The sequence below is a fragment of the Dendronephthya gigantea genome, unplaced genomic scaffold (assembly GCF_004324835.1).
Source record: "Dendronephthya gigantea isolate DGI-Jeju-01 unplaced genomic scaffold, DenGig_1.0 000000F, whole genome shotgun sequence".
NCBI classification, from domain to species: domain Eukaryota; kingdom Metazoa; phylum Cnidaria; class Anthozoa; order Malacalcyonacea; family Nephtheidae; genus Dendronephthya; species Dendronephthya gigantea.
The window spans coordinates 2,021,055-2,047,846 of NW_021163010.1; the positions used below are offsets into that span (position 1 = coordinate 2,021,055).

General features: G+C 34.2%; 2 protein-coding genes across 3 annotated transcripts; both read left to right on the forward strand.

Moving 5' to 3' along the window:
* Window positions 1–40: 40 nt before the first annotated feature.
* LOC114520258 (homeobox protein Hmx-like) lies at window positions 41–8,209 on the forward strand. Its single transcript, XM_028540495.1, has 3 exons — window positions 41–492; window positions 577–712; window positions 6,813–8,209. The coding sequence occupies exons 2-3, from the start codon at window positions 610–612 to the stop codon at window positions 7,301–7,303; spliced, it is 594 nt and encodes a 197-aa protein (XP_028396296.1). The 5' UTR covers window positions 41–492; window positions 577–609; the 3' UTR covers window positions 7,304–8,209.
* LOC114520241 (homeobox protein pnx-like) lies at window positions 616–17,546 on the forward strand. 2 transcript variants are annotated; one of them, XM_028540484.1, is made up of 3 exons: window positions 616–694; window positions 14,984–15,258; window positions 15,788–17,546. In XM_028540484.1, the coding sequence occupies exons 2-3, from the start codon at window positions 15,021–15,023 to the stop codon at window positions 16,201–16,203; spliced, it is 654 nt and encodes a 217-aa protein (XP_028396285.1). In that variant the 5' UTR covers window positions 616–694; window positions 14,984–15,020; the 3' UTR covers window positions 16,204–17,546. The 2 variants fall into 2 exon arrangements, with proteins under 2 accessions (XP_028396285.1, XP_028396277.1); XM_028540476.1 differs by lacking the exon at window positions 616–694 and having other exon boundaries at window positions 13,743–15,258.
* The last annotated feature ends 9,246 nt before the right edge of the window (window positions 17,547–26,792 follow it).

Consider the following 26,792-nt stretch of genomic DNA (forward strand, 5'->3'; position numbering starts at 1 on the left):
TCCTCACTCATGATGGTCACTTAATCGCTTAATCGCGACGTTTGTATGGATTCGCTTCGACTTGTGGAATGTCATTGTCCTTTTCTCAAATTTTAGTAATTGCATGCAGTAAATGCATGCAGTGAGGCAAGATTTGCTTCGCTTGACTGCATGCATGGATTAACATCCTCATTTCAGCTTTATATGTGTGTCTCGCTTGTAGTTTACAGTTATATCTCAAGCTAAGGATATACGTACTGTTATTTCTTGGGGCAAATCTAAAATATCGATATCAGGCCCCTCTTTTTATGTTGAACTAGAAACTGCTCAGCACAATCAAAGACTATAATGCATCGAGTCTAAATCTGAATACCAAGAAAAAGAATCTGGTAAAATCTTGAAGTTATCCTGCTGGTGCGCAAGAAAACTAAAAGGAATTGATTATTACAATGATGTTAATAAAATACCTGCCTTAGTACTAATATACGTACTGAACCAGCCAATGTCGAAAAGGTAATTCAGTCATCATGATTGCAGCGGTTGCAATGAATTGAAGGCATTCGACGAATAGATCTCCTTATTATAAATCAATTACAGGCACAAAATGGGGTGGTAGTTCAACAGCTGAGAATGGCTTTTGAAATCGAAAATGTGGAAGTTGAACCGTTGTTATCACTACTCCAAAGGTCCCACAAACAGATGAAAAACATCAAATGTGAGTCGCCTTTCATTGGTACGTGCTTTAAACAAAGCCTATATAGTGCGTGGCGTGTTTGTGCGACGACTGCATCTTTTGACCGTGCACTTCTCGTCTTCCAACCAAATTGCATCTAAAAGATTAGCATAGCCTGGATAACCCAACGCTATCTTATAGTATATCGCTGTAAATTGTCGACCTATTTTCATCGTTAAATAGAAAACGTTTTGACATTTTTTGTTGGAAACCGAAATTGAAGCCAGTGTAAACGAGATCTCTTAGCTGAGCTAACACCCTCAATAAGAGGTCGTTAATTCAGTCCAAAAACTATTCGCCCCTGAGAGAATGTGCTCTTAAATCACTTATCAAATCCTGGGCCCTAGTTGCTATAGAAGCTTAATTGGGGGGGGGGGGACATATATTCGTCTTATTCCTCACCGATAGGTATTTTTTTTCCCTTATTAAAATGAATATATGAATATTTGTCCCTCAATTAAGCTTTCTTAACCAATGAAAATACCAGGCAATGTTTTAAGCTCTGACGTGCAATGCACGGATTATAGCTTAAAACGTCATGTTACAACTTTTATGGACCATGAACATTGGTCTTTCTTAAAATAGTATTATTTTACATTCAATTGACTGAATTTACATTACATTACCCGCTTATGATATGGCGTGCAAATCATTTGCTTTTTTTATTTTTATTTTTTAATCTTTTAAAAAGAGTTCGCCCAAATAGTCGACCTTTTTTATTGTGGTTTTTTTATAAAGACGGATTCTAAAAAACTCAAATAGATTGGAATGATTTTCTATACAGCTAATAATAATATAAACTATATATTAGCTGTGATATTAATCTGTTTTAAAACGTAAAAGTTGAACTGGAAACGAGCATGATGTCATGCACTTCAGTGGTCAGAAGTAACTCTTTCGAGTTAAAATTTTGTGATTTTTTAATGTGCAAATAATCACATAACAACAAGTGTGATTGCAAATAATTGATGAAATAAACCAAGAGCGCCAGCAAATCGGGAACACTTAGTTTCAAATAAAAAAAACCAAAGCACGACGGCTTCAATAAAAACCTCAAATTTGTTATTAGTCAGCATGGGGTGCGGTGTAGACGTGAATATTAACTCCATTGCTGATGCAGTGATGTTGTCTCAACGACCATTTGTCTCCATATGTTTTAGTTGGGATAAATATAAAAAATAATTAGGATTGCATGCATGGATGTACACATATATATATATATTCAAAACTGAAGCGATCTTTGCTACTGTCGAACTTATGAAAGTCTAATATCGCTTGTATTACTGAGGTCCCTGGTGGGTCGTATACTTTAATACCACACGATTTCATGAGAACACAAGTTTCAACCGGCGCAACGTAAACATTTAAAGACATGCATATCTATAGCTAGTTCAAACAACTGCAAGTTTCAAGCAAAGGTCTCGTCATTAATAACATTGTCGAAAATTATTCTATGATATAAACTCATGCCATGAAGTATTTTGTATATATTGTTTGCGGGAAGATCGTTTTGCAACATTATTTCTCGCCGGCTAAATATTTGCTGGAACATTAATTTTACAAACGTTTATACCACGACCTAAATTAACGACGCGCCCTAGCAGAGGAACTGAAAAGCAAGCTTGCCTATAGCGCAAACCTAAGATTCAACAAAGTAATATAAAGCCAATAAGTGTTGAGAATAGCAAAGAAAACTCGGAACTTCCCAGATAAAATAGGTGTAACTATGAACGGCTTAACGTGAGATTTCTATCAAACTTCACTGGTAGATATTATCGTCAGTTTCACGGCTTGAATTCTAACCTCCCGGCCCTCGAAACTGATTGATTGTGTAAATTGTTCGTTTGTAAAATTGATTTAACCGATGCCAACAAAGATAAGAACTACAGTCAGTTTTTTATGCACACTGCTATCACAACACACAGTCTGCGTTGTTTTCAAGCAGCCTATTCGTAATTGCGCTTTCATCTTGCAACAATACGTTGTAAAAGAGGTTTTATGGAGCGTGAAATTCCGTTAGAGAGGTCGGAAAGAGGACATAAAATCTCTGTTTGACGCCAAGGCTAAAGTTATTAAATTTTATTGTTATTAAGAATGACAAGGGTAGAAAGATTACAGGGTTATTTTATAGCAAGCTCATCAAAAGAATACGTAAATTGCCATAATTAGTGAGTTTCTTTGAAGATATCAATGGATGCACCGAAACAGATAATTGGCAATATTCTTCAAACTCGCGTGTTCCTAACTTTCGCCCATTATGATTGTACAATCTTATCATTTTAATAGCAAATTTCACGCTTCTTATCTATTTAAACGAGCGTTTGACTTTGCCACAAACTTTGTAAGAGAATGGAATCTTTAACAGCGGACCCCAGGATTTTGTAATTGCTTTTGCGACTAGGTTAAGAGAATCTTGCCGAAAATCCGTCATTGTCTAAGGCTTAATTCAAAGCTTTACTGAACTGTTGAGTGCTCAAGAACCCAGCAGTTCGCCTATAAGCCGGTCTTTTTGAACGAATCTACTTCAAAGGTTCCGTCATTACTATATACCGTTAGATGCACAAGATTTCCGAACTGACGCACGCACGCGCTTTTAAGAGGCAAACTATCCGAATGTAGCGTTTGAAAATGAACGATCTGAACGTAAGATGATGTTGCTATCGTTCTTACGGGGACCGCTGTGTGACAGATGATGGATTGCGTGGCTTGTTAATTTCTTATTTTCGTTGTGTTTATCGAATAATCAATACCACAATTAGCGCTGGAACCGAGTATTTAGCCACCTCGTGTTTATTGGAAAACAGAGAAAATCTTGATAAATTAGAAATAAGGATTCTTTTCTTCTATCTAGATAATAAAATCAATTAAAACACATGCCGCCTCTTGGGAAGCTTGCAGTTTCTAATCCGCCGACATTCTTAAATGCGCGCACGCTTTTGGGAATTGTTTATAGACTTGTTGCGATAGCAGATAGCGAATGCGTTGTAAGTTTGATTACCCCACCGGTTTTATTGATCGCTTTCATTGTCTGAATCCACTCATAGAGAGTTCGGCGATATGTTATTAAAACTACGGCGGGGAGCAATGATTATAGATGTATTTCTATAGTTCACTATGAGCTTTTTAACAACAATAAAATTCACAGTGTTCATCTCTGTATGCCAATATACCCCGACAATGTGTTACGCTGCTTCCGCAACTCTTTGCAACGAATCGTACACAAGCTTACCCAGCCATTTTCACTGGTTCATATTTACACGATTTATTTCAGCTCATTACAGAGATAATCATCTGCATACATCTCTTGTCTGATTGAATTTGTTTTATACATTAGAGCTTAACACCAAAATATTGAGATACTTCATTTAATAAACCTGTACAAAGCCGCAACCAATCAACGAGCGTGTGGTAATTAACGCCAACGGGATGGGTAATAAAACTGCTTGGCGGAGATATTAAAACCATAAATAACCAATGTTTGACTAAATACTTCTTGCGACTCAATATCATCTTGGTAAGAGTTCTCAATGAGTGGAAATTGGTCCGCAGTCAGAAACATGTCAGAGAGCAATCATCCACGCCAGGTCACTAGATCTACGAGCAACTATAGTATTGCGAGTATTCTAAATCTCAGCCAGTCCTCTTCAAATATACAAACTATTAATGAGCACAACAGCTTTAAATCTCAGCAAAAAGAATCGCCAACACCTTCCAGTGATCCATCTACCTTCCAAAGTAACGACATTTTAAAAAAGAAGGAAAACCTAAATGGTAAGGCTTGGTCATCAATCATTACTCAATTTCGGCTATCGTGATTTATATCTTTAATTGTTAAATGCTTCAATTCCATGTTTTCAAAAGTGATAAAAGCTTTAACTTTTAAGTAGATAATAGCACATATGTGTCAGTATTAACTTCATTCGTTTTTATACTCTATCCATTGTACAACTCTTAAGCAAAACTTCAATAATAAGCCAATTTTAATCAATATCTCCATCACAAAGACAAAGAATCGAATGGTTTCTGAAGGGAACATTTTTGTCATACTTTGCTGGTTTTGTTAAAAATCCTATTCAATGAAGGCTCCGCTTGTCATAAAGAAACACTGGAAAATGTGAACACGTATATTTTATCTTTTAACAAAGTATACTGCATGATTCTCACGGTTGGGCCTGCAGTTGGGGGTATAACGGCGGCTTTTTTCTGCCACAACAAAGATATCTTTTGCTGATCTATTCATATAGTATGTTTTACAATCTACTTCATGCAACGAATCACTCTAAAGCCGCTTTAAAACACACTTTCCAGCTGATACGAGAACTGTGATTGTAAATATATTATGACTGCATGGAGATGTTTGACATCTTTGACGGCTCAAAAATACGGCCAGGCCACATAATTATAAAGTCTTGGATTTTAATGCGATTGCATGATTATGCTGTACTCAAGAGTTACAATGCTTGTTGAAATGACTATAGTTTTGCTGCGAAATGCTCACTTTTACAACGTTAATTCCTGTAACGAAATCAGTTGAATTTTAACTTGACAAATGTCATAATAAAAAAATCATCATACATGCGCATTAGACGCCTTTCACATGCACTCGCGGAACTGGATTCTCTATAGCACTTGTGGTTCGTTGAAAAGAACGTTTGCCAACACATCTTTCTTCCTATATATATACGTTTGCTGTTTCGTATTATTTTATCACATAATCGTGATTTCCGGGCATTCTCGCAATGCAAAATATGATGATGCCATATCAATTTATACAAATCATGCATGTGCAGCGTAAATCATGCATATGCGCTAAATTTTGCAAGTCTACCAGAATATCCCGTAAAAAATAGATTGTGATTAAGCAAAGCAATATTTTCAATGAATAAATCTCCCCTTCTTTTTTGGAAAATATACAATAATGGATAATTGTATAAAAGGATGTTTTCTGTCACGTTTAAAGAATATATATGTAAGTTAAGCATTAAATTACATATATTATTCAACTTGTGATTGAGGCGGATACTGGACTGTCTTTACATTTTGAAATTGAACAATATAAAAGTTGTAATTTGCAGGCGTATTCCGAATTCAGCTTATTAAAGAAATTTATGATGGTCGAATATGACGCTTTTTTGATTCGATTAGTCGATTATAAACTATATCTGCTCAAAGATCAACAATAACGCCGCGTTATAAGATTGACCATGATGCGATTTAACAAGTCATCAATGTAAATGCACGATCAAAGAAACGAACGCAGTATACTTGCGTCTGTAACCCAGTGACTTTTCTGCATGTGCGTGGGGTTCAATTTAAGCCTTTATTAAACGACAAACTGTGCAAATTATCAAAGAAGTTAGGATGGTTGAACGAACTATTGCAAATTTCCTCTTCCTTGGTCCGAATTTCATTTCCCTCGATTAGGTTAAGCCTCGTTATTACAACCCTTCTGATAATAGAAAAGTTCCTATATAATTAGACCTGCCGAAATAGAAATGCTGAAAAACGAACGCTGTATATTTGCCGCCTAAGTTTTTGTTCTTCAATTTATCTGCCACACCTTGCCGAAAGAAATAACCTTCATGCAAGCATATTATACTTACAAGGAAATAATATTCATGTACTCAGGTATATAGAACTGGGAAAAGAGTTGAATGCACGCATGTAGATGATTTATATCAGTCAGGCCTCTATATAGTATTAACCATGCAGCTGGCATGCAACAGAGAGTCCTATAATTGATATGTCTTGACTGTTTTTTAAGGTAAGAATTAACATTTAAATTTAACAGACTCGCCTTTATACAGGACAATTCCGTCATAAAATGGGTAAACTGGACTGAAAAACGCCATCAGTCGACTTGACATTAATTATAGCAGATATTTACTGGTGGTCTAAATTACTGATACATACAATGCATTCATATACTGATGGTGTGACCTATGTGAGCTGAGTGGAAAAGTTAATAGTGAATGTACTATATAGTGGCGTACGACGAACATTAAGAACAAGCAAATTATATGTCGTAGAATTAATAAAGACAGGATAGAGTTTAATTCATTTCAGAAGTTCTATATTAGTATCTTTTCTTTATTTCAAGATGTGAAAGTAAACGATGCCACGCGTTGTCATGACAAGAGGATTGACCTGAATGATCGAAAAAGACCAAGAACTGCTTTCTCAGCCCATCAGATCAAGGAATTAGAGGAGGAATTTGAGAGGAATAAATATCTAACGGTTTCGCGAAGAGTGGAAATGTCTAAATCTCTGAAATTAACCGAGACCCAGATCAAGATTTGGTTCCAAAACAGAAGGACAAAGTGGAAGCGCAAGATGGCTGCCCAAATGGAATACGCCCATAATCTTTATACACAGAGTATATTTAGTCAACCCATGGGAATGGCTGCGTGTTGTACCCCAGGAAATGCACAATATTACAATGGCTACCACACATCGTCAACAGAAACAGGGCACCTACACTGCTGCCATCAAAATAACTTATTAAGACAACCTTTTCCTTTTACATATCCATGTAATCTTTCTACGACAAATTTCCCACAAACAAATGATATTCGGCAGACGGCACTGTAGTAATATTAATACAACACTTGACTCAATTCAATCTTTACGAACCAATGTTTGTCTGCATCGAATAGGTTCAACTTCTCATTATAACACCTGTATGTATGTAAAGTTTATTATGAATACATAGCCTAAAAGAGAATTTTGTAAAAAGTCTTATATAGAATGTAATTATATCGTATACTGTTATCCTCTGCATGATCATGAGGATACACACATGCATATTCGTCTATCCTCTCTTTGACACAGCTAGATCCTTGCACAAAGGCCAATGTAGCTAATGACATGGTTGCATGATTGTTCACTCCATCCTATATGTGAATGGATATAAAATTCTTCATGCACTGGATCAAGAAATCGCAGCAGTTCTAAATAGGTTCGAATGAGCAACCGGCTCCAGATATAGCTATTCATACAGGTTATAGGTAGTAAAAACCTGGGTACAAGGTTGGTTATAGCTACACGAGTTGTAAGACTACATATGGTTTGAACGAATTGTTTAATTGATAAGAAAATTATTTTGCTTATTCAAACACGCTCACATTGATGGGGAAGCGTTGGGGATTTTTAAAAGTATATTGTCGGAAGCTTTCGGAGGCTTTATAAGCTACGGGTGTGTGTCGCAAATTAATATATTTAAATTACTTAATGGTATTATGAAGAAGATTTCTGAACATGGACAAAAAATTTATCATTGTCACTGTTAGTATCATTGTAATACATGCCGCAATCAGTGTTTACCTTTGATAATTTCATTGATTATTACGCCGTTTATTAGGTTTCATAATAATAATATCTCATATAGGACTCTGGCTGCATGCAATTGCACGATATTGCTATATTCTGAAGAAATATTCGATCTAATAATAATAGTCTTGAAAGCAAAAAGAACAAAGCATCCAATTAAACAGCGGTTAATAAGATCAGGTGGTTCATCCATGTCATCCATGGGCCTGCAGAGAATTTGTAATCAGAAAAGTATAAATCGCAAAGGGGCCCTGGGGATGTACATTGGCTAAAGCTAATTTTATATTCTGTTTCATTGTATAATGTATATATGTATATATTCTTTTTTTAACTTGCACTGAATTACTGTGTCTGTGGCATGTCTTGATATTTCTTCACTTGCCAGTCTAGTTGGCAGTCCGCTGCAAATAAGTAAGTTAGATTTGTGGGTCCCGCGCAAAATTGTATCGGGAGGCATGGGAAGTAGAATATTTCACTAAGCGAAATGATTGGCTGCATCAGCATATATTTTTTCTCCAGCATGTAGATCACAGCTCTCGGGATAGGTGGAACTTATGATAGTTTAGCTGTTTTGCAGACTCAAATATGCCGCCATGAATGGCGTATATTATCGGTAATAAGACTTCAGCGGCATTTATTCTTGAATCTTCTTTACTAATTTAACAAAAACATCCCAAAAATTCTATTGTTCGCTAAAAATGCTGTTCATTATACCCATGCACTGTTCTAAACAGTATGCTATTTTAGCACCTCTGTGATGAATGAGCTTGTTTTATTCATTTTTAAATTGTTATCGTTACGGTGTAAATGTCATAGAGTTCAACCCAAAGTTTGCTGTATGTTTATATGTTCACCGCACCAACAATTGCATTTATAATATTCTTGAATGTTTGCATGGTGACAATCGATAAGTAATTCAGTTTTTAGATACACCACGTAAGTATTCAATACTGCAAAGCTTTCGCTTTCGGTCCATTAACCCGAGCCTTCTGCATCAATTGCACTGATGAAGGCCCGGGTTAACGGACCGAAAGCTTTTCTGTATTAAATACTTACGTGGTGTACCTACAAGCTATAAATTACTTAATTGCATTTACGCTTAATGTTACAGTAATTTATTTTGCAATGTTAGTTGATTTTGGCAGATTCCAAATCGAAATTTGTGGCAGGGCAAGGCTGAATAACTTTTCAGCACCATTTTATCGTAGCCAAAAATACTAAACAGTGGCGTTGAAATGATTTCAACGAGCTTTGTCAAGCACGCATTAGGCCTGGAACTAGTCCAGGAGCGTGCCGAAATTACAACTATTACTGAATATATATAGGAATTTCGTGGTTTTCCATTTTTTGGGATTTTTAAAATTTTTTGGAGCACAGAGTGCAGAGAAGAAAATTTTAAAAAGCTTATAATGTCGTAATTCTTATTAATATCCTTGCTTAGTAAATGGCACTCACTAATACTTTATTATCTCATGCATGAATCTCTTGTCGAGGTGGTTCTTCTCTGCATGTTACTTTATGACTTTTGGTTCTTGTAATTATCGTACGACTGTTGTTTATAGGGCTGTTTGCACGGGTAATCCATTTTCAAATATCATATCGGACGGTCAAGGCTTAAGTTTAGGTGTTTTTATGGGTTATATAGTACATATTACTTATAGTTTCATCTCATAGCTGTCTTTCTTTGTAAAGTTCAATCCAATGTTATAATTTGAAAGGATACAGGAATCATCTAAGCAAACAATTTGTTAATTAGTGTTTCAAGGCTGCAGAAAGAGCGCGTGTATATAAACTTATCGAAACAGATGTTTACATACAAAAGAATCTGCGATGTGCATACATGCACATGTTTTGTTCAATTTAAAAATATTCTCGTTTTAACTGTGATTCTTTAGTTAATAGAATTTATTAACCAATAGTATCAACTTTAAAAGCTTGCGACGCTGTACATGCAGATGTATTTATAAAAAAACGTCTGAAATAGAATCGTTTGCGTGTATTTATACAGAAACTATTACTGCATGTACTTCTCTTTCAAAGATGGAGTGTAAATCTGATATCGTATAGGCTATAGCTATAGGTAGGCTAACGTCAGTCGCGTGCACTGAATATATCACATGTTTGTTTGGAAAGCTCAATTAAATTGTTTTCCTCAAAATATGTAATACTTCAATTAAATTTGCGAGTTATCTATATTTAGGTATATTCCGAGGCCATAGACACATCAACTGAAATAACAAGAATTTTTTCGCTTCGTCTTAAACTCGCACTATAGCAGACCATGACATAAGCTTAGGTGGATTTGCAACCATACGAAATTTTTTGTTTGATCTTCTTTTCAAATGTGAGAATCACAATGGATTAAGAGAAAACCGAGTGTAAAGTTTCGCTCAATTGAAAGATTTCGCGTAGTGGTAAACCGGCCTAGTTCTTTCGCATAATTTCATTACACTTCATACAAAAGAATTTGCATGCCATTAAAGTATCAAATTATGTACACATCGTGTTCTTATTGTGTTTTATGATCATTGCATTATTCCGTATCTTTTTGTACTCGTTAAAACAATGCTTGTGACAGATGGGTACAATTAAAGTGCAAATATTGTAATTTATATCCACTTTTCAAAAAGGTGAAAATTGAATCCTTAAAAAAAATCCTGTTTTATACTCGCTTGAATCTTGGCCATTGTATGTAAGAATAATTGAAGCCGAAGTAAAAGATGACGGGTGTTTCTCAATTATTTGTGGCGAGAATAAGATAACTGCATGTTGTAGCAAATTAAATTTATATTTTACAGTAGGTAATATATGAAATGATTTCTTGGACATTATGTTATCTCTGACCAGTTTCCAAAATAGTGGTCAATGAACCACATATGTATACCCGTTTACCCTTGTATATCCACATGGCATCCGGTTTTCATCGTGTAGCTGTAAAAAGATCAATTAAGAAGTGTCCTAAAGTCGTCAAACTCAGCCATAACGTCCGACAATCATGATTTTATTATTAAGAAAGTCATAAATCAGTCACAAAGTTAGGCCATTCGACTCATGCTGACCACGAGTGTAGTGATTGTTTGGTGTCATCCATGGACAGTGCATATTATTGTTGGGTCCAGTTTATATATAGGTCAAAGTTTGCGAGTTCGACCTCAATCCCCTGTAAAACATTTTATGCGCGTTGTGCTAGTACGATATAAATCTTAAAAAATATCAGGCTACCAGGGTATGTATGTTGGTCTTCATGAAACTGTATAGAAATTGTATATGTTTTAGGCATTTCGGGCACCAGTCTTTTGTCGTGGTGCAACACGTATGATTGGTGTTCGGTGTTGTATTAAAATGTACAGTTGATGTGGGAAAATTCATTTGGAGAAAATCTTGCGTCCTTGGAGACGCAAGTTAAAGGAAACATTATTTATGAAATTATAATAAGGACAGGGGCGAGATGAAGTATACTGATATTGTTTCAATTTTGTTTCTGTATCATGTACTTATGTCTGTCAACATGTATATGTTTGAATAACTAGACCCTATTAAACAGACATATAGGGTAATTACTAGTAAGTAACTTGTCCCGGTGAAGTAGACTAGTAAAGTCTAAAGACATCATCCAAAAAATGATAAACAGCTTGTATTATATTGACATTATTGCTCTAATTCGTACTTTATCAAATAAATAACTGTATTTGTCTTGAATGGAAAATTATTATTTAGATTTGATCTGATTATGATTGTTATCTTTTCTATAAGTGTTTATTTCTTGAATTCGAACGGCGTGATTTGCATAGCTACATTATTATTCCTTTCTGTTTTTGAGTGACGTTTGTACTTTCCATATCTCTCGCGAATAAGTCCAAACTGGCGCACAAATTCGTCCAAAAGATCATAAGAAACTTGGCTGTAGAGAAAATAGTTAATGATAATACGCCGAGCAAAATATAATGCAGGGAGCCATACAAACACATGGATAGGCAAGCAACATATTTAAATCTGTGGATAGTATTTAGGTAGAACAGATTTACTGCAGCTGGTAATGCGAGATTATGAATGTTGCATGAAAACGATAACACGCAGCTACTATTTGCGAATATTGATTTTTGCCGGTTTCAGTCTAAAAATTTATTTTACTGACAAAATTGCAAGCAAGAACAAATAAATAAGAAAATCGAAAGTTAGAAACTATACGAGAGAGCATTTATTGGTTATTTGTTTTATAGTCTAAAGATTCATTTCATGGTTATATATACATATACAGAATGCAAGTATTTAGAGAAATAAAAATGAAGAAATTTCCTTTCATTCAAAAGTGTTTCAGGGCAAAAGTGTTTCGATCATCATTGTCAGTTTGGGATTGTACTAACGAAATGTAGCAAATTAGAGATTCTAATTAAACATGATGAAGTTATTTTTTGTTTTCTTTAACACTCACACGGTCATCAAATTGCATTTGGCTGAATAGATGTATGTATATATGCTTCCAAATATATTTACAGCTGTCCGTTATCCTTTAATTGTATATAAACAATTCTGTGTTTATTATACTTTATGCAATATTAATCATCTCAAAGACTACACCTCGGCGTTAACGTTATGATAAATCCATCGGCGAGAAAAGTAGAAAAACGATTGCTAAAGCATAAGACAAATTACGTTTTGAAGTATAAGAAAAATTATGTATATATTATGTGCCGTTTATCGCCGAAAAACTCTGAATATAATGTGAGGCCATATATGATGCATGCACGTCTTGCTTGATTTGATTTAGATTGTATTATTACACATGTGTGCGCGAAAAATCTCAAACATTTAGCTGCTTCATAATATCTATTATTGATAAAAAAAAACATTGAACAGATTTTGGAATCAATCTGAAGTGTTGAAAAGAGCAATCAGCTCTGAAAATATTTTATTGACGACAGCCTGTATCATACCTATAATTATCTATCTTTATATTATTCCAAAAAACCCGAATCGCCAAGGGCTCCATATGGGAAAGAAAATGGATTGAAGATACTAAATATTAATTGCTCATATAACAATTGGTGAACTGAACATCGATCCTGCAATGAATTGCGTTTGACATAAGATTTTGGAAAGTACTCAGTTCCAGTACATTTGAGTTCATGCAAAATGTCAGTTATACACAGCATGATGTGACGATTGACAAGAATACAGTTATACAAAATCGCAGTTATGAAATGAGTAGGAATTCAAGAAAAAGATCTAACTCCCTTCTTCAAATTACACTGAATATTCAGCTACATATAATTATTTATCAAATCGCTATTAAAATATCATTTCGATTTTTGAATTTCATCAGTCTTAATGTAGACTGATGAATACTTACTCAAAGGTATAAGAATTATAAAGTATATGAACATCAGTTTTCTCCGTTATTTGATGTAACGTATATGTTTAATCAACAAAGGCTATCGGTTGTTTGCTTTATTAGCCATGTGCAGACTTGCCGAAGACGTTTAAGTCCAAACAACTTCAGATTAACCCTCACATATGTTATAGTGAACGCTTTAATTTGTTTACTATTCAGATATTTGAAGAACAGACATTTCATACACTATAGCAATTATTAATATTTATAAAATAAAAAAGAATTAAATATTTCACAGATTTGTGGTTATTTCGAATAAATTCTACCCCCAAACGAGAATGATCAAACACGTAATTTGACTTTTGATGTGCTGCATTGGCAGGAAACAAACACATTTATCCAGTTAATTTATAAAAAGAAGCCTCATTTCTGATGCATTTCATGAAAGTTCATTTGCATGAATACCATGAATGCAGCGATAACATTTCGGTATACTTCAGAACTCAGTCAGATTGGTAATATGTCAATATGAATTTTATTGATTATTTTGTTTAGCATTTGTTGAAATATACCCCCCAAAAAATTGTTATATGTATTTTGTGACAAATTGGAAACAAATTCTCCAGTGCAATTATAGGAATACGTTATTTAAGATATATATTTAATTGCATAAGGTATCCTCAAGTCCTCACCTTTCTAACTTTCCTTTTAGTTGTCATAATATATGCTACAACTTTCTAATAAGTAAAGATGCTTAGAAAGATTAAATTGCGTTGCCTTGAACACAAAATTTCATCGTTTTTCTATACTGCCTTTCTGGCAATTTGGTATTTTATACTTTGTTTGTCAGGTTTCGCGTTCTATATATAAAAGCAACTGAATATCGCCTTAGTAAATTTCAGATATTTTGCGAAAGCAGCTTATTCTTCAAAGACATAGGACGGCATACATGTTTACTGATTAAGTTTATGTAGAACGGTAATTAAATATCCGCAAATTAACATCTCGGGTTCGCCCAGCTGAACTGATCATTGCAATACAACAATAGAGAAAATGTTTGCTAATTATTGCCTCATATTGAGGGAAATATGTTTATATTGTAATGAAATTGTACTGAAGACACTAAAAACTTCTTTAAGTACTATCCTCGTAGGCGATCGCACGTAGTTTCCTTGCGATGATTCCTGTCAACGATCAGCTCTAGCCAAGTTAAATAATCAAAAAACCACAAATGGAAACCACTAAGCTTACTTCAACACAACACTAAAGTCATGAGAGTGAAAATATTTTGTTCACATAAGAACTGAATTGTTGGAAAGTTCGCAAAAAGATTCATTTAGATCAATGCGACAGTAAATTGAATCCACAACAGGCTCAGCCTACCGTTTTCTAATTTTATGCATTTTTTTCATAAAACGGCACAAAGGATGTGCCGAAACGCTTTCGTATTAAGTCCCAAACTAATCAAAAAGTCAATCTCGGCTGATAATTGCAATATTTCATTATCTTTTGACTGATTAACACCTGATAGCAATATAAAGTACTTGGATTATCTTTTAAAAGCCAGTCCTCAAACTGAAACATCACACTTTTCTCTTTATCTCCATAAGAGCAGCAAACTGTTCAGTTACAAGTTCTGTTCAAGAAATGGAGAAGGATAAAGGGTTTTTTATCGAAAACATTTTAAAAAACACCAAGTTGGATAAATCTGAGAAAATCTCTGAAGAAGAAGATGCAGAAAGAGTGAAAAGTGAAAAACGAGATGCGAATGATCCGGAGGAAAATGATTGGTTAAATCCAGGATCTTCATGTAATACTTCTCGTATACTTGGTATTCTTCCCACAGTGTACCCTGTTATCAGCAATCGTCTCGACACACATGAAGGTAAGAGTAAATAAATTAGGTTATTAAAAATGAAATAGCTAGATTATTGACGCTGACGGTTTTCGGCGGAACCACAAAATTACCGAAAGGTCCAAACTTGCGCGACTTAAATATATAGGAACTTAAGGAAAGAGGCAATGTCGGCAAAATTCATGCTTGATTATTACTGTCGGCGCGTTATTTTTTTGACACGTAAGACGTAGAACATACAGTCGTTTGAAATCGCTGACAGTTATAGTCATAGCTAACAGTAACTGAGATTCAGCGAGTTTCCATTCGAATTTGGAGCATTTTTAGAATAGAATTTCGGACATATATATTCTTACAGTTTTCATAAAAATATAAGACAGGTGTATGGCGTAGATGGTCAGGTATACTGTCATGTTTTATGTGCAAGAGACTTATTTTTTCAGTTATCTTACATGTCTTCGTCGTTTTATTCATAATCCTATATCTGACGATGTTATGGCTGTATATAGAGTCATCCAAAATACCGATTATGATAAGACATGTTTATGTTTATGTTTAGTTTCGTTTTGTCATGACGACTTCTCGACCTCAAACAAGACAAAAAATGAAGACAGCAGCACATCTAACGTCCCAAAGAAACGAAAGAGAACCGCCTTTTCTTCGCATCAGATCAAAGTTCTTGAACAGGAGTTTGAAAATAATAGATATTTGAGTGTTTGCAGAAGAATGGAGCTTGCTGCTGGCCTTAAGTTATCAGAGACTCAAATTAAAATATGGTTTCAAAACAGAAGGACCAAATGGAAACGGAAGCTTGCCGCTGACCGAGAGATGGCGTTGGCTCAATCGCACTATGCTATCCATAGCTCATTAAGAAATCCTAGTGTGTTTCTTCCTCAAAATTATTCTTTGAACGCTTTTCAAACAAACGTCCGTTATTCATTGTGTCCATTGCCTGGAATTTACGGCGAATATTAACTGTGTTTTTGCATGTTTACAATAACTTCGTTTGCAGTTACCGACTGAAGTGATATATAATATTTTTCATTTTACAAAATTCTCGCTAGTGTCACTGACGCTTAAAAAGTAAACATTAGAGCCTGTTGATTTTAAGATCATAACAATGATAAGGTAAACTAACAAGAGCCAAACTCTCGTGCACACATACATACACGATTTTCAGAAAGGTCTTGTTATAGAAACTCGAGAATTAAAATATGTCAGTTGCATTGATGTATATGCATGTGATTATATGTATAACGTTAGTCATTAAAACTGTATGAAAACTGAAACCCATGATGATGGAAGGTCCACTATTCAACACATTATTCTATACATTAAACTACGGCTCATACTAGACATTTCATTTAAAAATACACACAGAACGAAGGATAGATGTGATATTTATGTTTATATAGAGATTTAAGGTATGTCCAGTGCCGTGGAACTAATTTTTGAAACTATATAAACTGTCTGATGCATAATAGCACATAAGTATTTGTCTGCTCTGACTTCTCAGTGAGCAAACAGAGTCAAAATGAATTACTGCACAGAGCAGCACCTGACTAAGTTAGACTAACCTCACTATTGATGTGGTATGAAATCTACCAATGCAATTATTCTATAAAATAAATTACAAATGATAAATTTACATTATTTGAACTTCCTCTCTTTAATCTAACAACTTCCCTCACTATATAATGACAACCTAAAATATCTCAGTAATTTCTCTTTCTATAGCTATTTGTGTTAGCTATTTAGCGAGGCCGCGGCAATTGGCTTATAAAACGCGGAAATTGAAAGCACCCTTAAGACTTGTTCCAAGCTCGTCGTTTCTTTTTTTCAGAAGCTAGGTTGAGGATTGAGAACAGTATAGCAGGGCTTTGAAATGAGTGATTGTGCTAAGTTAAATAATTTAGATTTGTATGGGCTCCCTGTATGTATAGAAGATATTGATTGAATGTATACATACGCTTATATATAGCTACTGCATGCAAAAACAGTAACTGATTAAAAATTGTTGAGTACCTCGGATATATTTTATAGTACCAGCTTTTCTTGGTCAGTAAATGTGAAACAACTAAAATCGTGGTGAAAACAAGTAATTTTTTGGTTGTTTTCACGAAATAAAATTATTCAAAGTTAAAGAGGTTAATCAAAGACAATTAATTTTTAAATTAGTAAATTGTTTTAACAATATGCTTTTCCATAGTAAAAATCAGTTGATCCAGTTTGTCTGGAATTTTGAAAGAAATATCAAAAATCTCTGATGGCAATAAATTAATAAGATTCTATTTTAATTGAATAAGATGTTGAAAGTTTATTAGGGTCGTATGAATTGGTCTTAACAAGAATATAGCCGGAGACGATTTATGAAAGCGAGGTTGTGGGCGAACACAAGGCGTGCGAATTTCATTGGCAAATTTGAGGGATGGAAAAAATTAAGAAAAGCATCTTGGGTAATTTTTCGGGGAACGCCCTTCCTCTTGTCATTTTCGTTGCTATGTTAAAGTTTGTTAGGAATGTCCATGCACGTATATTGGTTTTCCTGACTGTCGAACTCTTATAATTCTAATTAATATATGATATTAATGCATGCATCATAGCTACATAGTGATGCTTTGAGAAATAAACAATAAAAATAATATATTTTTATATATTCTTGCCAACTTGAGAAGTCTTAATGCGAATGCAGATCTTAAACCCACAGTGAAATACTTGCATTTAAATTAATAATTGCATGTGTATAGGAAATTGCATATGTGATTATTTTTATACGTAATCCTCCTCAACATGAGACAAATTGCTTTTCAATAAATATATTTAAACTTGTGAGGTCAAGTAGACTGCAATTATATAAGATACACGAAACTGTGCATTGGGGTATACGCCACTAGAATTCACATTGTCACCACGACACATGAATGATTCAGGTTACACAGCGATCTTTCTAGCGAAATATTTATAGACTATTTTGCGTGCTGGAAATTTCTAGTCCGGCGCCGGCGTCTGAACCACCTTAAACCTCAACAAGAATCATTGTCTAAAGATCATTAGGAAACTCAAGTAAGGGTTTTCTTGACCTCAGTTTCTCGACGTCATTTCAGATAGTGTGGTAAGTGTGTTTTCCGTATCCTTGACACTTATCAATGAAGGAACTTGAAAACTCAAGTACGTTGAAGTGTATAGGAGATGAAACTTGAGCGCTTGCCGACACGAAAGTAACTTGGGCCTCTAAAACTTTGCTAAAATTGCTTCAATTCATGTCTGCGAAAGGTGAAAATGCCTTTATTTTCAATAAAGTAATACTTGATCCATGCCGAATCCTCTGGTTGTGTGGCAGTGCAGTACGAAGGGTCGAGAAATACAGTTTAAGAATATGCATATAGTCAACTTCACGAGTACGCGTATTTTTAGATCATGTTTTTTATAACAAAACGCGTTTGTTGTCTGAGCTCTTTGAGCTAATACTAAAATATCCTAAGGGTGGCTTGGAACGATATACCGCTGTTTAAGATAAGCTACGCAGATCTGCACGAATGACTATCACGGGATCACGCAAAATAAGGCGGGAACAGGATTTACACATGAGGAACATTCACTAAGTAAATTAATACTAATAATTTTTCCTGTACATAACTATAATTTACGTTTGGCAATAAAAATTAAACGCAAACACTGACCCTGTTTAATTAAGATGAAAGCTTGTAGTGTTTTATTAATTGGCGAACATGACCAATATTTATAACACATCATATGAGATGAGATTGTAACCATCAAGGTCAAGTTTATGCAAGCTGTTTTAATGAATGGCGTATATATTTGCATGCAATTTTTTTCCTTCATTATTTGTATTTCTAATGGTTATACTATTCCTCTTTTGGTTTTCGACAATTGTTCTGTAGAGGTGCTTCCCTGTATGATTTCAGTTAGATTAACCCTGCCGCGGTTCAAAACTAAAAGCGCCCGCGTATATTCGTAAAACGTATCTTACAGACTATGAGAAAACGGTAACAATTTTTTTAGCTATATAAATTGACTACAAGTGACTTATGAGCCAACGCGATATATTGTTGATTAGGAAATGTAAGTCTATAGGAATTTATCTTTATTTTTTATATAATTATGGACTGGATAATTCCACCTAATCACCACTCATCATTACAATTTACAAAGTTTATATAGCTAAAAAATTATCTACTGGCAATTATGTAATGACCAGTATACACTTAAGTGGATATCGCATTATATTTTCATTCTGTGTTCTTCTACAGTACTATAATTCGCAAAATCTGTTTGTATCAGTAATTCAGGCGACAAAATAGAAAAAGCAGTATTCGCTAAAAAGTCTGTAGTTTGCAGTCATAACCCGCAGAACGACCCCCGCATCCATGAACGACCTAATCAGGCAATGTTTGATGTTCAAAATATCCGGCAGGCAATTTTAGTTAATTGTTTGTTGCAGTTGTTTGAATTTTTGAATTCTTTCAAAAAATTAAAATTTTGCGTGGGAGTCAATTGCTTTGCTTTAGCAATTAGGTCACACGAAAGAATATAACGTTAAGCTAGACCATGTTTATCGTATAATCACGGTAATCTTATACACTCATATTTTTTAACATATTACATGCAGTTTCGGGTTATTTTCCTATAAGCAATTGTGCCCAATCATCCGATTTTTGATGGGACGGATCGAAGGAGTATTCTTGACATTCATCCAATCTGTAAAAAACACCATAAAAGCCACATAATGTATAAATTTACCCATCATGCAATATAAGATTGCATTTTTTGGCCTTATTTCAACACCTATATAGAAACTTATCTGCATGCAAACCTTAAGGCTATGCTAACTATCTAAGGTCTCTTAGAAGAAGAAAGAAACTTTGTATCTTACCCACCCACATATAATTATTTTTATATTGCATCTTATTATCAACCTAAAGAGAAAAAGCAAGCAGTGATATACTTTTATTTATTCTAGAAGCCATTCTGAATGCCTTTGACTTTATATTTTATATTCACTTCATATTTCACATCAATTTCTCCTCTTTAACTTCATTTATGCATTTTATGCATCGATCATTTTGTTGGCTCGAGGATCGATGCGTATTGTAAACATTTAGGGAATTAAACAAATATATAGGAAGAAAGTGTAGTTAGCTGCTGCAAATTTTCCGACTGTTTTAGAGTTGCGTGAAGGAATCTTTCACACGATCACGCGTCCTTTGAGTTTAATCGCACAATTAGTGCAATTACAATTATGTGCTTAGTCTATTCCTGCGTCAGAGATGCATACCATTGCTGCAGAACGCAGCAGGGGGACCTCGACAGAAATGAAACATCGTGGCATAATAAAATTATACACGTACAAATCTATCAAACTTCTTCGTACATCAACTTATTTATCTTTATACAAAAGACGCAAAAGTCGCCTCTATATATATGATACAGTTTCAACGATTCAGATTTATTTACATGCATCTAAGATTAAGAGTTATAGTATATTGTTGATATATTCAATGGTGTATATGATCGTTATTTTTGTCTATAATATTCTGTAATCTGTATGAAATTAAATTATAATTAATTTTAATCCTAATTTTAAGTTGAAATAGATTTAATTGCGATTTACTATATAGTCGTCTATAGTATACCATCCTATTACTACGCCACAGTATAATATAGAATATTAGCACACTGGATTACTCTCACTGTTGGCAAATAATAAAATAATTATTTAAAGTTATTTGATCTTATAGCATCCTGTTTTGTGAAACCGTTTAAACGTTCTATAATTTGCATCAAACCACATTCAATTTCCCTATATTCCTGCATTTAATTGATAAAATAATAATACTTCAGTCTCGAAACACAATCGATATATTCGTAATGATCTTGCGTGATTTTAACGACTTCCTGCTTGTGCTGTTTCGCATTCCGAGATGTTTATCATTTCATCAAAATGTCTCGATCAACTCTCAATTACAGCATTTAAATTCTTTTCAATAACAATGTATTGTCGAACAACATAGCAATAAACTTTAATTGAACAGGACATTTTTAGCTTTGGATCATGCGAATTCTTGTAGCGAATCTTATCTCCTTCATCTTCTATGAAAGAAATTCAATTTGATATATTTGCAGTTTACCTGCAATTGAACATAATATACAGGAAAAGTACAAAAGCAACAAAATGCATGTTTGTTTGATCATGTTTGAATAAACTTGGCTTAATGATAGCACAAATCATTTCAATATCCTGGAGCCATTCGTATAGGAGCATGTAAATAAAAAAACCGTTAAAGTTGGAAAGTATAGAAAGTGCAAAGCCAAAGGCTATCCATTTAAACCATAATTCGACATGGGCTCGATCATTTAAAATGTAGCTGGTAGATATAACATAATTATTGTGGCGGCAAATCAGTGAAGAGGGTTGTTGGTAAAGTGCATGAATCATATTAAAAAAAAACTTGTGAAGTGGGTCCGTTTAACGGTAAGCCAATCAGGTTCGAGCAACAATTTTGACCTTGAATGGCGATTTTGTTTTGGTAAACAGTTTTAAAACATGTTGCATGCATGGCTTAAGCTTTAGCGCTATATGCATTTATTTATTAATGGCTTGAAATTCAAGAGTGTTGACACACTAAATTGAGATAGTTTTGCAAAATAGAATCGATTACATAATTTTATAAACTTAATTCGTTATTTCGAGTCATGATTCCAAAGACTGATGCGAGATTTGAAATCTGTCAGTCTAGGTTATGTCATGTGATGGCCTTCGTAAAGGGTTGCCCCTTTAAGGAATTATTAACATCTACTAATAGAAGAAAACAATCATTAGATTAGATTAGCTAAATTTCTACTCTTCAACGTATGTAATAAGTCACGAGGTAATTTGATCGAATAATAATTAATATTTAATATTTCTATGGAATGAGTTGTTCAGTGCACCCGTGAACACCGCGTGTTAAACATTTTGTCACTTCGCAGTCATTGCAGCTTCAGGTCGTTAACAAAGTCTCCGATCCAAATGTTTGTCTTATAAATGTGCATTGAAAGTCATTACCCCTAATGTTGCAACTGTAATATTCAACATGAGATTTTAGTAACATATGTTTATTTCTTCGAAATCTTCACAGCACGGTACATCTATATCACAAAAACACCCAAAACGTTTTTAGACATTCTCACGGAAGCACTAATTCGCCTTGTTAAAGTTCCCCCAAGTCAAGATGAGAGCAATATCGAGCCATATTTTGGGCATAATCATAGATAACCTTGGCTATTAATACACATATAGTTCCGTGTTAACAAAACATTGTTTTTTACCTGTACGTGCATGCATGACTTGAGAAATATATTTATTGCACGTTCTTGGGAGAATTATTTATTCTCACGTTGAATACAATTGAACTTCTTTTGTTTTCGATCATTGGCATCTAGTACGACAGTGTTTTTATATATAACGCAACGTTATGTCTAGGAGATATATATAAAAAACTGCATGCAAAAAGGATGGGTATATTTTTAGAATTATAAACAAAGAAAAACGTGTTGGGCGTAAAAGGAATTCGAAGTAGTCAAACAAACTTAAGGTAAGTCACGAACATACAAAACTGCCGCTGTATGTCTATCTTCTTCAAACCAATCGTCGTAGTAATTTACAATTGAGACGCCATTAGACAAATGGGCGCATAATAACAAAATGACAAAGTGATAATTCTTACAAGACCTGCATATATAGTACTACTGAAAAGCATCTTTGTCTGTCACAATCTAATTTGAAATTATAATCAGAATAGGACTCGGTAAACTGTCTGTAGCCATATTGTGGTTTCCTGCAGACTGAAAGATTTAGAGACAGAGTCAGAGATCAGAATGATTAGATATTTCGGCAGCTTGCTTGTTCAATAACTTTTACTCCATTCAAAAGCATGCTAAAATAATTATTGACTATATTGTAGTGTCCTAAAACGAAATAGTATAGACTTATCAGTCAGTATTAATTCACTTACTACAGCAGTGTTTTTAAAACTAATTTGTTTTAATTTACTTTTTATTTGCATATCAGGCTATATGCATGGATATCCCTATATATACTGGCATACTGATAAACTGAAAAAAAGCTGAAACATATTTAACAAGGACTAAACTTCGTTTCAATTTTCTGAAAGACTATAGAATGGCATTGCTCATAAGACGCAGACTAGAAAGGCATAATTATATATGTCTAAGTAATTAACAATGTCAATGATTTCGTGTTCAAAATTTCAATTTTGTTTCACCGCCATTTGGCGCCTGTTGGTTTTAAAACTGACTTCATGTAAACAGAGGAGAGCAAATGTATACTTAGCGTCTATTATATGCCCTTTAATTTTAGTAATTTGGATAGTTTAGTGCCAATATTAGGGATAATGAATAAATATGAAACTGTATAACTATAAGATAACCCCATCCATGGTTGAGTCAATATATAGAACGTAAATTTGTGCCCTAAACTCATGTATAGCCATTAGGTTTGCCCAAATGATTTTAAATTGTTTTTGTACCATCTGGTTTGCCTGTGTGTGTAAAGCTGTCTAAGTCCGCTGTCTATAACCATGACAATGGATAATTGTTTTTATTTATTTAAAATATGCATGAAAGATGAAAATTAAAAGCTAAGTTATTTGTTAACACATACAGCATCCAATGCTCGCTACAACGCCACTGGCACTGACAAACACTTTGTTTTATTTAGAAACTAGCTGTCTCATGTTCACATTATATTATCCAGCACAACACTCAATTGATCCAGGGTGTATGTAACATTATATCATAGACCACACAGTCCTTCAAAAACGTGGACCAGTTCCTATTAAGCAGTACAAAGTAAACATTTGTAAATGATAAGTGGATAAGTTGTTGACTCAAATTGGAAATGCCGACGTTGAGTGTTTTCTCAGGGCAATGCATGCCAATGCCAGTGGCCCACACATTTTGAGATGGATGAATCATTGTCTCCGTGGTTACGAAAGTTCACAATTCCTATTCGACATATTATTTTTCACAAAAGATCGAAGTTGAAATATTCTTTAGGAGGTTCCATGAGCCCCGACAAGAGCACTAAATGAATAGGAAAACATCACATCACATGAATTACTGTTGGATAGATTGTTCTCGAATTCATATTTTCAGGGACATAGTAAATAATTTATAGTAAGATGGCCTATAATGTCTATATAACATCGTGTATATTTTGAGCAATAATATAGCTAATGTTTAAAATTCCTCGTGCAGATTATTTGTAGGGTTTTTCTGTTCTGGAGCTTTCTATGTCTCCTCCCACTGCAATGTCATTTTTTGTGCTTTTCACGTTGCATTATCTCCTCTCATATTCCATTCATTTTCGGTCGTTGTTTTGACGTAGAGCATGTTTTACCGTGTTAAATAATTAAGTGGTGAAAGTTTGATCAATTTTGAACAATTATGTCCGCTATTGTCTAAAATCAACACAAATATTCTTATAGTTACAGTCAAAAGTGTTTGTCAGTTGACCTTATAGTTTTCAGTGCTTCTTGTAGTTATAATATATTAATATAGCATAACCCTATAAGAGACAACCGCCTAAATACGTCTAATGTACAATTAGCAAAGAATTTCTTAAGAAATTATTGACAATACTTTTTCAATGAAAGATTTCACTACCAAATTTTTAGTGGATTTTCGGCGTTAACGTGCTGACCATATTGCTGTTTAGGAAGCCTTTTGCATGTACGTGTGAAATCAGCTTAATAACGGCATTAAGATCGATAACCAGTTTAAACGATTGAACCGTTCAGTAGAGATAATACGATGCATGATAAGCGGAATAATTTCTTCTTGAGAGCGAAGAATTTATATATTTTTATCTCTTCGTCACAAAGTCAGTAGCGATCTACGGTTTTAATGATGCATGCAAGGGTTCTCAGGCTATCAGTTGCAATTATTGCTTTTACCTTACAGCATATAATGCCAATTTTAGCTTAAAAGTATTAATAGGGGAATTATGACCTTTTATATACCGCCACGCTTGTTGTATATAAACAACTTTAAATTGCCTTTCATAACCTGTATGCATGTTCTAACGTTAAAAGCTGTTTTTATGTGATGGACTACATACTGAAAATATCAATATACTATATACATTGTCTATAAGACTATATACGTATAAGCCCGCGAAGGAACATCTATTGCATACAATGACGGCGTATTCTAAGGGGGGTATGATCACGAGTCACGGACTGCATGTGACTAAAAGGCAAGCATTTAGCTATAAAAATGTCATTGTCTCTATGTTCAAGTCAGACAAAGGTCGTTAATTCGCTGGGAACTTAATTCAACATTTTCCCTATAGTTATTTACAGCAGTATATATAGTCTCGACAAATACCACAACAGTCTATTAACTAATTAGAAAATAGCATAAAATTTGGGTCTTTGCGTAGCTTGAGCATATAACAGGCACAAAGACGTGAAGTCATTAGAGATATAATAACCATATATTACTATGGCCATAAATGAGAATAAATGAGAGTAAATATTAGGCCGGATGGTTACAGCAAATCATTTTCGATCCCGATGTTTACCTACTACGGTTGACGCTTTATCATGCGGCGTCATCTAGACTTCTATATAACTTTACCCACGCACTTTTATTGTTGCTTTCATATATTGTCTATATTTCTTATACAAAAAAAACTATTTAGATACACACCATGCACATGAACGTTATAAGTATTTTTATATATTTAGTGAAGAAACATCTTTGCGGTAAAGTAACTTTACTGAAGCATACAAATCCAAATTAAGCCAAGCTTCGATTTATGTTCATTAAATGTGCAATAATTCCAAGTTTGCCATATGGTGTTTTTCAAAGTATTTTCATAGTGTATTTTATGCCCTAGCCCTGGCATATATATGTATACATTCATTTATATGCATTCAACAGCCAAAAAGAGTCTTAATAGTGGGAAGGGCGGGAACCATACTCTCCACAACTGTGATAATTCGATGTGTAAATACGCGATAATAATAACCATAATTTGTAAACACAGCTATGGATATTTCAACTGATCGTTAAAAGTACTCGCCCGCTGTGCCTATAGTCTACCTTCTGCTTAATAAACCTAATATTTCAACGAATTACGCTTGAAATGTCTTATGATTATGTCTTACAACATTACAGAAATATAAAGTTATGTGTGCTTCGGATTGACGAAAAAATACGTTGGTGAAGATATGTTAGAATATCATGAATGTTTCCTCGCAAGTTTTAATAACCCATCAGGTGTCGTCAATATTTGTGAGGATGAACACATTAAGAGTTAATGTTTTCTTCAAGCTTTCACCCTTATCATAAGATACACCGCTGAGATTGAAACACAAGGTATTTTATGTCTTTGTTCAAACCGGCACCACCATGGCTAGAGCTCCGGGCAATTCTCAAAGGATGCTCATGCACAAGTCATAGAAGTTCACGAAACTATTTTTATTTCATTCCAAACCTTCTCCTTCTCATCCTGGCTGAATATCTCGACTAATAAT

Coding starts and splice junctions, on each gene's coding strand:
- LOC114520258 (XM_028540495.1), top strand. CDS start 610: ATGGCTTTTGAAATCGAAAATGTGGAAGTTGAACCGTTGTTATCACTA. Junction 713..6,812: donor ATGTGAGTCGCCTTTCATTG/GTACGTGCTTTA, acceptor CTTTATTTCAAG/ATGTGAAAGTAAACGATGCC.
- LOC114520241 (XM_028540484.1), top strand. CDS start 15,021: ATGGAGAAGGATAAAGGGTTTTTTATCGAAAACATTTTAAAAAACACC. Junction 15,259..15,787: donor TCGTCTCGACACACATGAAG/GTAAGAGTAAAT, acceptor GTTTATGTTTAG/TTTCGTTTTGTCATGACGAC.